The 14302-nt window shown below is 56.2% G+C and overlaps 1 protein-coding gene across 2 annotated transcripts in view; it reads right to left on the bottom strand.

The window, feature by feature from the left end:
- Window positions 1–650: 650 nt before the first annotated feature.
- UNK (unk zinc finger) overlaps window positions 651–14302 on the bottom strand; it is a 32567-nt gene continuing 18915 nt past the window's right edge. The window contains exons 3-16 of one of the 2 annotated variants that reach the window (XM_006199396.4): window positions 13350–13526; window positions 13070–13200; window positions 12382–12517; window positions 11699–11816; window positions 10706–10790; window positions 9401–9543; window positions 8804–9004; window positions 8154–8219; window positions 7486–7660; window positions 6441–6542; window positions 6102–6290; window positions 3834–4015; window positions 2971–3228; window positions 651–2115 (exon numbers count right to left, since the gene is read on the bottom strand). In XM_006199396.4, coding sequence (XP_006199458.1) covers window positions 1960–2115; window positions 2971–3228; window positions 3834–4015; window positions 6102–6290; window positions 6441–6542; window positions 7486–7660; window positions 8154–8219; window positions 8804–9004; window positions 9401–9543; window positions 10706–10790; window positions 11699–11816; window positions 12382–12517; window positions 13070–13200; window positions 13350–13526 — 2119 coding nt within the window. In that variant the 3' untranslated portion in view covers window positions 651–1959. The other variant, XM_072939589.1, reaches the window with a different exon arrangement.

Here is a 14302-nt window from a genome sequence, read left to right as displayed (position 1 = left end):
GACAGCAGGGCTTAGATGAATGGGGCCCCAGACCTGCCTGGGGTAGAGGGAGGGCCCACATGTTGGGAGTAGGAGCCTGAGGCTCAGCTGTCTGTCAAGTTGTGTGACCTTGGTTGAGTCACTAAAGCTCTGAGCCTGCACAGGCTGGTGTGGGAGGTGAGATAAGACCATCGTTTCAGCTCTGCTCCTCTGAGACCCATACAGAGAGCCCACTAGAGTGTGTGTTCACACCCACCTAACAGGCCAGCTAAGAATAAGGGAAGGGAGGGGGCAGGCCCACTTTTCTTTAAATGCTTTTGTGAGAAGGCAGTCTGCTCCCCTGAGAAACTACTTGGGGTCTTGTTGTCTCTTGGAAAACAAGTAAAAACCAGTTGCATCTGACAATGGAGCCCTGAAGAATCCTAGGGCCCGGGAGGCCCGTGTCCGAGAACACTCAGCTCTGTCTAGGAGCCTGGAACAGCCTTTGGGCTTGGATGGGCCCAGGGAGCCTCAAGGCCTCTTCAGCTACGTAGCCCCCGCCAGGTGGGGGATGAGCTGCTTCCATGGCTGAAACCTGGGCTGGGACAGCTGAGCTGGGAGCCGGCCCACCTCATTGTTCAAGGCCCTCATTTGGAGCCCCACTCTCCCTCACCCCCATGTAAACAAGCTACTACTGCAAGTTCGTATTTTATTTCCAATACGTTTGGAGCTTTGATTTTTGCATTTTTGTAAAAAAGTTTTCACTTAATTCATTGAAAGCCCTTTCGTGCTGAGCCCAAGGGGGCACCTGGGCCGGGCTAGACCCTTTACAGCCCTCTTGCTCCCACCCCAGACCCCCAGTGCTGGGAGCAGGGTGGCTTCCCTCTGCCCTCCCGCCCCCATTGCATCTCTCTGTACAGAACAATTTTTAAAATGGAAGCTAAGACACAATATACACTGGACAGGCACGCACACACATGCACACGGGCGTCCGCTCCACACAGGGGCAGGACGTCAGCTGCACTCAGAGAGCACCAAGGAATGCATATGGAGCCCCTCCTGGCGAGGAGGGCAGAGCCTGAGCCCCGCCTTGGTCCTCACAGTCCGCAGCTCCTCCCACCTATTGCCCTGCTAGCTGCCAGAGGGAGGGGGGACAGCACGGAAGGCCGTGCAGGAGGGGGACAGCTGAGGGCAGCTGGGGATGATGGATAGGGCAGTGCCAGCCTGGTAGGTGGCCCTCGGGCCAGGGAGGCTGCTCTGGGAGCCCAGAGCGGGGTGGGGGAGGACTGGTGGACCCCCGGCCTCAGGAACCTGAGGGGTAGAACACCTGGGCCTTGCCCCTCTAGGAGCTTCAAGGGCCCAGGGTCGGGAGTGGGGCTGGCCCCACAACTTTGGCCTGCCAGCCCCAGACTAAATAGACATTTGGTAAAACGAGGAGCTAGGCTGGCTTCAACCCCCAGCATACCCCCTCAAGCCTCACAGCTGGGAACCAGTTCTGCCCCCAGACCCTCCACTCTCCTGGCTCTCGCCCTGGCCTGGGGAGGTGGGGTGACAGGGCCCGCCCTGAAGGCTTGTCCCCTCCCCTCAGCCCCTTCTAGCTTCCACCCTTCCCTGCTCAGGCCCCAGGAAGAAGTTAAAAATAGTTAGTTCTTACATAAAAAAAGAGACAGAAACAGATTCCCTGCCAAAAGGCCGGTGGGAGAAGAGGGGACTTTGTCTCTGCAGTGGGAAAGGTAGGGAGCGGGCAGGGGGAGGACTGCAAAATAGTTTTTTCTTTTAAAAAGTGCTTGGTAAGTCTGTTTTAAAGTGTGTGTCTATATCTATGTACAGATATACACACAGACACTGTTCACACACTGGCTGCCCACGCATACTTGCACACATACAGAAATGTATACATATACATAATCATATACATATACATACATACATACATATATATATACTTTAAAAAGTCCTAGGTGAGAAGATCTGAGCCAGGCCGGGGCCAGGCCTACAGGGTCACGACTGGAGGGCATGGGCCCGGCCTGGCTGGCAGACGGGGCACTCACTGCCCTCGGCACAGAGCTCACACAGCACGGCGTGTTGGCACGGCAGCACAGCTCGGTTCTGCTCCTGACACTTAAGGCATTTCACCGACTGCATGTGGAACACGGCCTGGGGGAGAGGGACAGCATGGTCACTGGTCTGGCCCCTTGTCGGGCCAGAGGTTTCCCCAACTCTCACTTGAGCCCCCTTGGGATGAGGAAACTGGGGCACAGAGCTCAACCATGTGCTCACAGGCCTCAGCTGACAAGAACAGGGTTAGAGGTCAGGCTGATCATCTCAAGGCTTCTAATTTCCACTTGCAGCTGCAAGGCCGAGTGTGGGGGACTTGGAGTCCGGGCACGGGGGAGGGGCAGGGCCAGGGCTGCTCTGCAGCTCCCACCTGGATGGGCTCGTCCTCGCACAGAGGCTTCAGTTTCTTGTCTCGTTTGATCCTGTAGTGACCCTAGGTCCCCAAACGAGAACTATGGCGTCTGGAAGGACACTGACGTGCCCCAGGTGACATGGTTACGTGTGGGGCCTGGCTGCCAAATGCCCAGTGAAGGGAAGAATGCTCTTCCCTCTGTGCCATGCTCCCCTGGGGACCCAGCAGGGTACTGAGGAATGCATACAGTAGCCCTGGGGACCTAACCATTCTGGAATGTCTGCTGATGTGCACAGAGCTCACAGGAGAAGCGGTCAGGATGCAATTTAGGGCCCAGGTGTAATAATACAGCTCAGGTCAGTGCCTGCCCTCCAAAGTGCCAGGCGTGGGCCCCGGCACCTGCCTACCTCCAACCTTCCCACTTCCCAGTGAGTGACATTCTCTTCCCAGCTCCCCTCCACCAGGCCAGCATTTTGTGTGAGCCCAGCTGCTGAAGAAGGAGGGTGGCCATCCCTGGAGCAGCGGGGACATATCTGAGTCCAAGCACTAGCTGAGGCCACCGTACATCTCCACCCTGTGCTCCCCCGTCCTCCGAGGCTGACCTTGTCCACTTGCTCTAAGTGAGCCCGCAGCTGCTTCTGGAGGGAGTAGAGGGTGGAAAGCGAGAGGGCCTCCAGGTTGGAGAAAGTGGGTAGGGCCTGTGGGTCGGGGCCCGAGTGCAGCCGCTCCAGCTCCTCCTGTAGTTTCTTCACCTGCACCTCCAGTGCATCCCGCTGTTCCCGGGCCAACTCGCACTCAGCGCCTGCTGCGCTGGCCCGCTCCCCGGCCTCCTCTGCCTCCTTCTTCCAGGCATCACAAGCCTGTGGGCCCAATACGCAGCACCTTGTCACGATGGCCCCCTGCCCTTGCCCCCCTGCCCTGAGAGTGCATCTCTCAGAGCCTGTGTGGGCCGCTGTGGCTGCAGGGCCTGCTGGGGAGCTGGGTCAGGTGCCTGGGGAGGGGGGCAAGGAGGAGGCTGATGCTGCCTGCAGAGAAGAGAGGTTTCAGGACCTGCGAGAGACCCTCTGTGGGCAGGGAAGGGGGCTGAGCCCAGCACAGCATAGGTGAATGAGGCACCTCCAGGGGCAGCCAGGCTGTAGCTGGACATAGGGGCCATCTCAAAACCTAGAAACCCTGGACCTAGAGCCCTGGAGAGTCAGGGCTTCTGGGGAGAAGCAAGTGGTGCTGTGGGGCCAGACCAAATAAGCAGCTCGCAGAGGGAGTTCCAGGCCTGGGACACCAGCCACCCCAGGGTCCTGACGGGTAAGACAAGTCTTTTCACAGGGGGAGAGAGAACAAAACTGAGTTTCTGTTCTGTTCTCCAAGACCCCTGACCTCCCCCAGCCCCTGCACCCACTCTGTGTAAGATGGGCTTGGGCAAGATGCTGCCAGGCCCTGGGGAAGGTGGGTGGGAGCAGCCCAGTACCTGCTTCGCCTGCTTCCAGGATTCCTCCCACTGCTTGATGGTGCTGTTGGCTTCATCCAGCTCTTGCCGAAGCCGGGCCAGCTCGGCAGCCCCCGGCCCTGACAGGAAGGCAGGGGAAGTGCCCGGGGAGAAGCTTCCAGAGGCAAAATGCTCCCAGATGCTGCTGTTCATCCCGTTCAGACCTGTCCCAGGAAGGGGAGGACCATCAGAGGTCTGAAGGAAGGGCTTTGGGCCCAGCCCTGCCTGGGGGCTTAAGGGAGCTCGCTGTGCAAAGCTCCAGCAATGTCAGGCTGGGGAATTTCACAGGGATGTGTAGGCATCACCTGTTACTCATCAGCTGCCATTTAACTCCTGAGTCTCAGCATCCCCATCTGTAAAGTGGGGTTCCCATCATTTGCCTCACAAGGGACCTGCGAAGTGCTGCAGGGAGAGTAGTCTGTGGATCTGGCAATTTGTGATCACAACTTCACTTTAAGGCTAGAGAAAGGGGAACCTTATTGCACCCTGATGTGAAGCCCAGGAGGTGATTCAGGGGAAGAAATGAGTCAGAGCCTCAAGGAGCCCTAGGTCCATTCCCCCTTGTTTTACAATGAGGAAACTGAGAGAAAACATGTTGCCAAGAATCACTCAAACAGTAAGTGGCAGAGCCAATACAGTTACGGCGTCTGACTGCAAAGGCCTGCTCCCTGCAGTAAGCTAAGGTGCATGGCTGCCCCCAACCGATGTTTACCTACACCATGTGCCCCTGCTCCGTGGCCCCCTGGGTGGCCCGTCTTGTGAGGGAGACCCGTATCCATCCACCTCTGGCCTCATTCTGCTCACACAGATTCTAATGACCCCTTTCTTGATCCCTTTCCACTAAAACAGCCAGGATGTTCCAGAACCAAATGGATTTAAGACAGTCTCTCCTTCAGACTCCAGATGTTCACGGGTGCAGAGCTCTGCAGCAAGTGCATGCACAGGACCAGTGTCATCCTGTGTGGAGACACATGGCTACCTGCTCCGTCCTGGAAGCGAGAACATGGGATCACTGCGCCAACACAACCTTGTCCAGCTCTGCCCGCATCGTGCCTCTCCTTCCACGCAGGTGGCATCTCCTCTTGTGGAGAAGAGCCACTTCCTCACAGAGGGCGTCCAGGTTAGGTCCCTCTATTATTCTGAATTACAGCGCCCAGCCCACTGCCTCCACACGACAGTGACGGTCTCTACTGTGACCTAATGTCTGGGCACATCTGCCTCCTCCAACAGACCACGGCTCCCACGCCAGCAGGGACTGTTGAGCTCACACTGTATCCACCAAGCTGCTCAGTAATTACATGGAGAAGGAATGAATGTGTGGCTGGAAAAGTAGGGCTACAGTCGAGATGCCTCCAGAATGTGGGGCAAGTCAGACAAATGCACCACTGAGCATGAGGCTGACAGCGTCAACACCAACTATAATGTGCTAAGAAATCCATATGCTGCTCTGATCTCTGGAGTTTAGGGAAGGCCTCAAACCTGGTCAGAACGTCCAAGGGCAGCGCAGAGGCTCAGTGTGACCAAGATGCCCAGCACCCTCGGGAGAGGGCACTTCTTATCTCCTTGAACAGCTGCCAGGGGAGGGAAGCGAGAGTAGCAGCTGCTCCTTACTGAGGGGCCGCGGGCTGGGCGCTATGCAGTCTCCCGTGTTACCTCAGTGAGCGTCTGCCCAGCCCCACACGGGGAGATGAGCACCCCGCTGTCGTGGCGGAGCCTGCAGGCTCCGCACTGCGCTTCTAGACCCTCTGCTCTGACACGCCCTCCAGAACCCCCAGTCCACACGGCTCTAATGCTGTTTTTGGCAGACAGCCTTTGGCGCTGGAGCTGGGTCTCCCTGGTGCTTCTGCCTGCCAGGAAGGACACCTCGTGCCTACGGTCAGCCTGCCCTCAGGAGCTCCGGGTGACTGGGCAGAACCACTACACCAGCATGAGGAGCAGACCTTGGTGACTCTGAGGCCACTGCTTCTCACTGTGCAGGAGGCCGATGCCTGGCACTTCACTCATCTTATTTCGTTTAAGCCTCGAAACCATCTTATAAGGAAACTAAGGCAGAGAGGCTAAGTCTCTTGCCCAGGTTCACACAGATAAAGAGAATCTTGGAATAGCGACCTCATTCGCCTCCAAGTTCAGGGCCCCTGCTCTACCTCTACTCTGTACTGCCTCTAGCCATGGCCAAAGCAGCCAAAGGCACTTTCCAGAAACCCAGAGTCCTGCCCCAAGCCTTAGAGAGCCATCCACACCCCCTCTTACCCAAAGATCCATGTGATGCTGAAGTCCCCAAAAATGTGTTTTCTGACTGGCTCAGGTGGCCCTGGGGCTGCTGCAGGAAGTGTGAGGAGAGGCTGACAGGAGGGGACGGGGACGCTGAGTGGAAGGAGGCAGAGCTGCCTAAGGAGCCAGGGATGTTCACGGGTGCAGAGCTCTGCAGCAAGCTGCCGCCTGCAAGAGAGGTCCCGGAGAGTGGCGCAGTGAGGGCTGGGCAAGCCACGTGGGGCCACACTGAGCAGAGGACTGCCCATCTGCCCACCCCGGGCCAGGCTGGGCCCCTGGAGCCCCCCCGCGCCACCCTGCCCGCCCACTGCCCAGTACCGATTGTGATGCTGCCTGGGTGGGGCACTGTGCTGTTATCGAAAGTTTTTTCTAGGGCAGCTACCCCGAACTCGTTCAGGTCCAGGTCATCCAGGGCAGACTCTAGAGACAGAGTGATTGGAGTATGAGTCTCCCAGTCTCCCAAGGGGCCACACAATCCTGAGGTTCCAGGCCTCACCTCCTGGACCCACCTACCCTTTATTGCCCCATCTCCTGCCTTGGTGTCACCCCCTGGACCTGTGCTTTCTCAAGCCTCTGCCTGTGCTTGGGCTGCTCCTGTGCCAATAGTGACCCCCCTCCCCCAACCCATGCTGTCTGCTTAGCCAAGTCCAGCTCAAATGGCTCTCCTTTCTGAAGACTTCTTTGATACTCCCAGGGGTAACTGAGTCCTGATCTAGGGTCCCTGCGTCTGACAGAGGTCTTGTCTCCTGATGTTATAGCCTGTATGTCTCACTCCTCAGTCCACTGAGGGCAGGCAGGTTTCTGGGCCCTCAATGGCTAGTGCATAGTAGGTGTTCAACAAATGTCCACTGTGCTCTGAAGAACTGAACTGGTAGGATGGGAACAATGTCCTTCCCTGAGGGCAGGAATAGCATGTCTTCATTTCTATCACCCCAGTGCCTGTGATAGGACCTGGCACAAAGTGGCACCCATAAATGACTGCTGAAAGAGAAGGGAAGTGGCTTCTAATGACTGAATTCTGAGGACAGTTGTGTGGGTTGTTCACTGCACAAGGATACCCATTGGGGGCTGAATGACATATGCTGTGGAATGAGACTACACATACCCATAAGAAGAGGCATCTCTTTCTAATGCGCACAAAAGAGCAAATAGGAAGGCTAATCTGCTATAAGGGCTAGTCCTGGCCCTGTACCTTGGGATCATTTTCCATTTAGGTCAAAGGGCTCAAAGTGGCCACCCTCTGACTCTCCCAAGACAGATGATCTAAAGTGACCAGTATACTGATTTGAGTCTCATTCCAATGACCTAGTATTTCTGACTCCAGACCTGGTCCTAGACTCAGCAACAGAAGTGGCCCAATTACCTATGACCGACTCTACCGTGTCGCTGGTGGGGTAGAAGGGCAGAGCATTTGCATTCATTCCAGGGACGCTGCTGGTGCCGGCAGGGCTAGGGGGAGTAGCTGCTAGGCTGGAGGTGATACTAGAAGAGATGCTTGAGGTCAGGGGGCTGCCCACAGGGAGGATGCCCAGCATGTCCTGCAATGAGAGAGTGAAGAGGAGACACAATGGGATGGCTGCCATGGAGGCCGTGGCTAACGGCTGAAGACAGAGGCTGGGTGGGGCAGAAGGGAAGGGTGCAACCCGCTCTCATCTGGTTGCCTCCACGCCCAGGTGGGGCCTTGTGGAAAGGCTGAAGTTGGAGAGGTGTGGCTTGGAGGCTGCAGGACCCACTCATTCCTAAAGTCCTGCAGTAGGGGAATGGACAAGTTGAGTCCAGTGCCAGTATAGATGCTCAATGAATTTTTTTTTTTTTTTGACTGACTGATGAGTGAATCCAGGAGGTTAAGGGCTCCAGGGCCTGGCCCCCACCCTCTCTGGATTTGGGGTTGGGGCCCCACCCACCTTAATCCTGCCCTCAGTCTGTAGAGAAAGCAGTGCCCCCACTCCCTGAAGAAGCCTCCTGGGGTTCTGGGCCCGTCCTGTCCACAGCAGGTGCCAGAAGGGAAGAAAGGGGGCTGAGGGCTTGTACCTGTTTGGGCTGAAGCAGAGGCTGCTCTTGACTTCTGGGCTCTAGTGAGTGGGGTTTTAACTTGGCCTGAGAGAAAGTCAGGGAGCAGGTGGTGAGTGTGGCGCTAAGGAGGGCCTGAGTCCGCGAGTCCTCCCAAGCATCGACCGGCTGCGGCTCACTGAGGCCGCAGGTCCCAGGGGGCAGAGAGGCAGCAAACACCCGCTGTGCAGTCCCCCTTCACACACGTGCACCTTCCTTCCTTACCCTAGGGCCCGGGGGAGCTGCTCCTCTCCTCCCTGGCAACTCCCAAGTCTCAGATAAGCCCAGTTATGGACCCCTCTTGTCCTGCTCCTCAAAGCCCTGCTGTCCCATCACGGCAGCACAGGGCAAGGAAAAGACTGGATGTGGGATCCAAAGACTGAGGTAGGAACCCCTACCCGCTTGTTAACTGTATCTGACACTGGGCAAGGTGCTCAGCCTGGAACCTGCCTGTCTTCCTCTGTAAAATGGGACGACCTTACTCACTCTGCTCAGTCTTGAAGAGGCTGGGAACAGGGACTCCCTAGTAGCCAGTCATGCTCCCCAGAGCTGGGCTATGACAGCACTCTAGGGCTTCTACAGCCCCATACAAAAGGTGGCTAACCTCACTGGGCTGCCCCCTCATCCCTTACCTGGCATTTCAAATTTTTCAGGTACTCGGCTCCCACCTGATCTTCCCTCTCGAAGCCAGGAGCCTTCTTATAGCTGCCAGGGGCGAGGCCAGACTCCCCAGGGAAGACAATACCTTCCAGATTCGGGGGCTTCCTGATGGAGCCCGGCGGGGAGCCACAGAGGTTAGATGGACTACCTAGACTGCTGTTTCTACAGAGGAGCTGCAGAGAAGAAAGACAGCAGGCTGGTGGGCAAAACGCAGGCTGGGGCATGGCCCATCCTCTGTTCCCTCCGCAGAGGGAGATTCTTCAGCAAGAGGCTTGGTTCCATTTTCATTTGCCAGTGGGCAGCAAGCACCACCCAGGCACCCAAAACCTCCCGAGGGAACTGTGTGTCAGAGGCCAACAGGGGCTTTGTCCTTTCTACCAGCTCTACCCAGGCTGATCACAGACTTCAGAGACACCACCCCGCTATCAGTTTCTGACAGAGAGAAGAACCCTGAGACAGAAAAGGCAGAACCCTTTGGCTGGAGACCTCTTCCCCAAGCACTGGGCACAAGAGGTAGGTGTTGGCTCTGGGCAGGCATGGTGCCCACCCACCCCTGGGCAGGCACGTACGGCGCTGAGGTCAGGGGCATGCGGGCTGGAGGGGCTCACGGGCACCGAGTCTCCGGCAGCAGATGGCATGTACAAGACGGGACCTGGCTGGGTGGGGCTGGACACGGCTGAGGAAGGCTGCAGATCATCACCAAGGGGTGGCTCTGGAAGAGACAGGGGCAGGGTGTCAGCAGGCTCCTGAGCCAGTTCTGTCCCTCCAAAGATGCATCTGGGTCTCTTTCAAAGGAGATCCTCCATCCCCTTGCACATAAAGGGAAACATACCTTGTTTCTATTAATATCATGCACTGTGCACTTACTATGTGCCAGGCAATTTGTACTGTGCATCTTCACAATGACTGGAAAACAGAAGTAATATCATGGTCTCCATTTTACAGATAAGGAAACTGAGAGTCAGAGAGGTAAGGTAAATTTCCCAAGGTGGCTGAGCTAGGAAACAGAGAGCAGGGATTTGAACCCTGATCCACATGGAGCCTGAGCCATTAATCGCTTCTCTGCGCTGCCTCAGCGAGGCCTACCTCTGAGCTAAGAGGCCCTGCCTGGGCCCTCAGTTTACTTTTCGCTTAGATCCCAGAGAGAAGGCCTGAGCCTAGAAACAGGTTAAGGACAAACAGAGCAGTGGCCTGGAGCAGACACAGGTTTTAGCTCAAGCCCAGTCTCTGAGATTGGCAGTGGTGGTCTGGAGCTGTGCTGAGCAGTACAGCAGCCCAGGACCACATGTGGCTGCTGAGTACCTGGAATGGGGCTGGTCTGGACTGGAATGTGCTGCAGCTATTCAAGTGCACACCAGGTTTCAAAGACTTGGTTTGGAAAAAAAAAAAAAAGTAAAATATCTTGATGATTTTATATTGATTATATTTTAAATGGTATTATTTTAGATTGGATTAAATTAAAATATTATTAAAAACTAATCTATTTTTTTCTTTTTTTTAGATGTGGTAACTAGAAAATCTAAAATGACTTAAGGAGGTTGTATTATATTTTGATTGGACAGCTCTGCTCTCAGCTGTTCAATTAGTGATGTCTGCCATGGGGGTGGCATGGGGTGGCTGCTGGGATCTGCCTAGTTGGCTCAGGAAGGGTGCCTCACCCTGCCTGGACTGTGAGTGCCCAACCAGGCACTCTCTGCTCTCTATCTCCCAACCTTAGAAGCTCCGGGGTTTTGAGGCAGTTCTAGAGAGGTGGGGCAGAAGGGTGGGGGAATAGAACTTCCAGTGGGGACAAGGCCCACTCTGTCCGACAGACTGAGCATAGTGGGAGGGGAGGGTAGAGAGGGCACTGTCCCAGGGCAACGGGAACAGCATACGTTCTACATGGGCGAAGGCGCAGAAAGGTCCTCTGGGACAGCTGCCCGACTGCTGCATGTCGTTGCACTTGGTAGATTTATAGATCTAGAGGGAAGAGCAAAGCAGAGGTGGGTCAGGCAGGCAGCAGTGCCTTTGGCACGGCTGGGTTAGCTTAGTAACCTCTTCTTTCTCCTCCCTACTCCATGCCACTTCCTCAAGTCTCTCCCTACCAACTTCATACTCAAGACAGAGTAAGCAGACACTGCCACCCCTATGCCCAACAAGCCCCAACCCGGCCCTCACAAAGGGGTCTTCTTCATGCTGTTCTCACTCCTGATCTTGGCCTGAGCTGTGACTTTTCAATGTGCCTCTAGGCATTTAGAGAGCCAAGTTCACAGGCAATACTTCCCCACCCTCAATTGGGATCTACGCTGGGTCTAACTTTCCACCCTACCGTCTGTGGCCCATTTCTGCCCACGTGTCAATCTTAGGGTGTCCTGACCTCCATGGAACCAGGGGAAGGGACAGCATGTGCCTCTATGTACCCTATGTGAGATCTTGGCACACTGAAATAGCCCCGGGCCACACCATGGGGGCTGTGTCAGGGAAGCTGCTGATACCCTAGGTTCTGATCTAGAATAGGACAAGTGTAAGGGTCCTTTTTATTTTCTTAAATCCTGATGTCACGTTAAGTACCGTAAGTGGTACAAAGCCCAGAATGGCCAAGTCACCATGCTCAGCGCACGCCCTCCCTGTCAGGGGGAGAGCGGAGGGCTGCTAGCTGAACGTGGGCTCAGAACAAAGGAGGTTGCCATTTAGGATGCAGGGCTCCTTTAGGCCCTGCCTGGTGGGGAGCCTATGGCTACAAACCCCTCTTCCAGGAGGTGTCAGGGTGGGCTCTGCCAACATCTGTGCAGACTGTCCTTTCCTTTCTCCTTGCCTTCCAAAGAGGGTATGTTAAGCCACCCACACTCCTCAAAGGGCTGCAGCTCTGGCCTCCCTCCAAGGCCCACCTCAGGGTGGAACTGTTGCTCCGTGCGGGTGTGGCAGTACTGGCAAGAGTCTCCGTTCTCACACTTCCCGGGGTCTCCCCACTCATCCCCGTGTTTTACGTTTGGACACGGAGATGACCTGGTTCAAAGAGAGGGAGGGGTCAGATGGACGTACAAGAAGATCCGGGAGATGACAATGAGATCTCTGTTCAGGGCCCGTCTCTGGTCTCCCTACTTTGCAAAGCCAGGCTCAGAAATACGAAAGATCAGCTGTAGAGTGAGAGCCTTACTAGGGCCAGAAGCCAGGCTTTGCTTCACTGGCCCAGCCTAGCTGCATCACCAAGAAGGACACTGTTTGGTTCCCTTCAGCCAAGTCCTCCCCCCAAGCACTATGCAGCCCAAGGAGAGCCAGGCTACAGCCACCACACTTTTCACACCATGGCCTGGCCCTAGAAGACACCCCACAGGATCAGCTCTTAAGGGGCCTCTGACCCAAGATCCTCATTTCATGCCAAAGGGAGATCTAGGCAGGCCCCCTCATCGTTTAACTCTGACCATTCCCTCCCCTCGTTCCTGGGTCCTGCGATCCTGTAATCCCCAGGCTGGCCTCCCTGCCTCCCTGAGAGCACAGTGGAAGCAGCCCCTGCCATGATCCCTCCCCTGCCACCCTCCCTCCCACAGCTGGCCTGCTTGGGCCAAAGGACCTGTATTTGTGTTTCCGGGGGCTCCGCCGCCGGTCCTTGCTGTTGTGGTAGTAGGGACAGGCATAACCCTGGCGGCACAGCCGCGGGGGCTTCTTGCACGGCTCCGTCTTATAGTTCCCCAGCACATAAGCGGTCTCTGCACAGGGGGCCAGAGGCAGGGGTCAGGTGGGGGGGCGGGGGGGGGAGAAGACACTGGGAAGGGGTCTAGGAGCCAAGGCTTTTCTGAGAGGTATGAGCAGGGCCACCTCCTCACGTGCCAATGCCAAGACCTGGACCCAGGAGGGAAGTAAGGAGGACGCCATGGTCCCTCACTGGAGATACTCACAGCTCAGAGTAAAAAAGGCACCCTTGGGAGAGTTGAGAATACAAGTACGCGTACTTATACACATGCACAACTACGTATGTATGAAAGCCCCTTGAGGAATTTGGGGAGCACCTCGGGTGATGGGAGCAAGGCAAGGTGTGTCTGAAAAGACTCTCCCAGAATTGCCCCTGAACAATGGGGCTGTAGTTGGCTGGACGTAAGGTGGGATGAGGGGGCAAGTGCCTGCCAGCAGAGATGGTGGCTTGGGTTGGAGAAGGCAGTGGGTGGTGGTGAGCCATGTCCTCAGAGCAGCTACGGGAAGGAGAGGGGAGAGGACAGACAGCTGGTGGGAGGGGACATGGCCATCTGTGTGGCCATCTCTACCTTGCCACCGTGGCTCCTCACTGAGGATTTTTTCTATCATGGCGTGGCTCGCGGCCCCAGCAGACTGGCCCTCTATGCTGCCCTCTACTGTGGTCTGGCCGTTCTGCAAGGCCTCCATTGCCTGGAGCTCCCTGGGAGGAGAGGACAGAGAGCGAGGAGGAGACATGACGAGAAAGGAACCAGAGTGCCAGCCCTGTACTCCATCTGTGCTACCACCGTGTCAGCAGCCAGGCCCCCGCCCCGGCCCTCAGCCATCAGCCCAGCGCAGCAGCCAGCCCACCTGATGTCGTAGACAGGGGAGCGGAGGTCATGGGGCCCGTGGGCAAAAGCGCAGTGCAGGCCGTTTTTGGTGCAGTTGCCTTTTGAGTCTGTCTCGTGGATGCAGATTCCAGTCTTATAGTAGCGCAGGTGGTACCTGCGCTCAGTGTCCCCTGTGGTCCTGTGCAGGAATGGGCACCTGAAACATGGCAGTAGGTGGGTGGGGTGTCATTTACCTTCGCCCCCTGCAGCCTGGGCTACCAGCCCTGCCCTTTCCCTACCTGTTGAAGGCTTTTCCCATGACCCGCAGGGTGCACTGACAGTGGGTCAAGGAGGCAAGCAAGTGATGAGCTCTGCTGTAGTAACAGAACCACCCTCCCACTGCAAGGGCTGCTGTAGCCCGAAGGGGGGCCACATTAGGGCCTGGGATTTCCACTTCAGCTTCTTAAAGGCTATTCAGCCAGAGCCCTGGGCTGTTGTGAAGAGCAGCTCCAGAAGGAGGCACTCCTGGGAGAACAAGTACTGCTCAGAACAGGGGAACTAAGAGAAGTAAAGGGCCTGCTCAAAACATGGGCAAACCCCCTCATACCCTGAGTGCTCCATTAAAGCTGGGGGGAGGGGTCAGCAAGCCTTTGACCTTGGGAGAAAGAGAAGTGCTGATGCAGGGATGGCTCAGTGAGCTGTGCCCACAGAACCTCTGCAGCGCCTACCATCACTACCTCTGCGAGGTTGAAACAAATGACAGGCAAGGTTAATAAATGTTCCCTCCTCCTAGTGACATTCCCAGGTTTGCCACCTCCTTATATTTGACATTTGTTATCCCCTGTCTTTTCACAGGGGTTTGTGGCAAAATATTTAGGGTCAGCAAAATGGGGAGTTGAGGAGGCTCTATTTCTATATAGCCAGCCTTGGTGGGAGCTGCATGGAATGGAGTGAGCAGCGTTGGCTGGGGAGAAGATCCTTGTGACCTGCATG

Source organism: Vicugna pacos, chromosome 16 (genome assembly GCF_048564905.1).
Source record: "Vicugna pacos chromosome 16, VicPac4, whole genome shotgun sequence".
NCBI classification, from domain to species: Eukaryota; Metazoa; Chordata; class Mammalia; order Artiodactyla; family Camelidae; genus Vicugna; species Vicugna pacos.
Note: the sequence above shows the minus strand (reverse complement) of the source record. Positions and strands in the feature narration are given on the sequence as shown.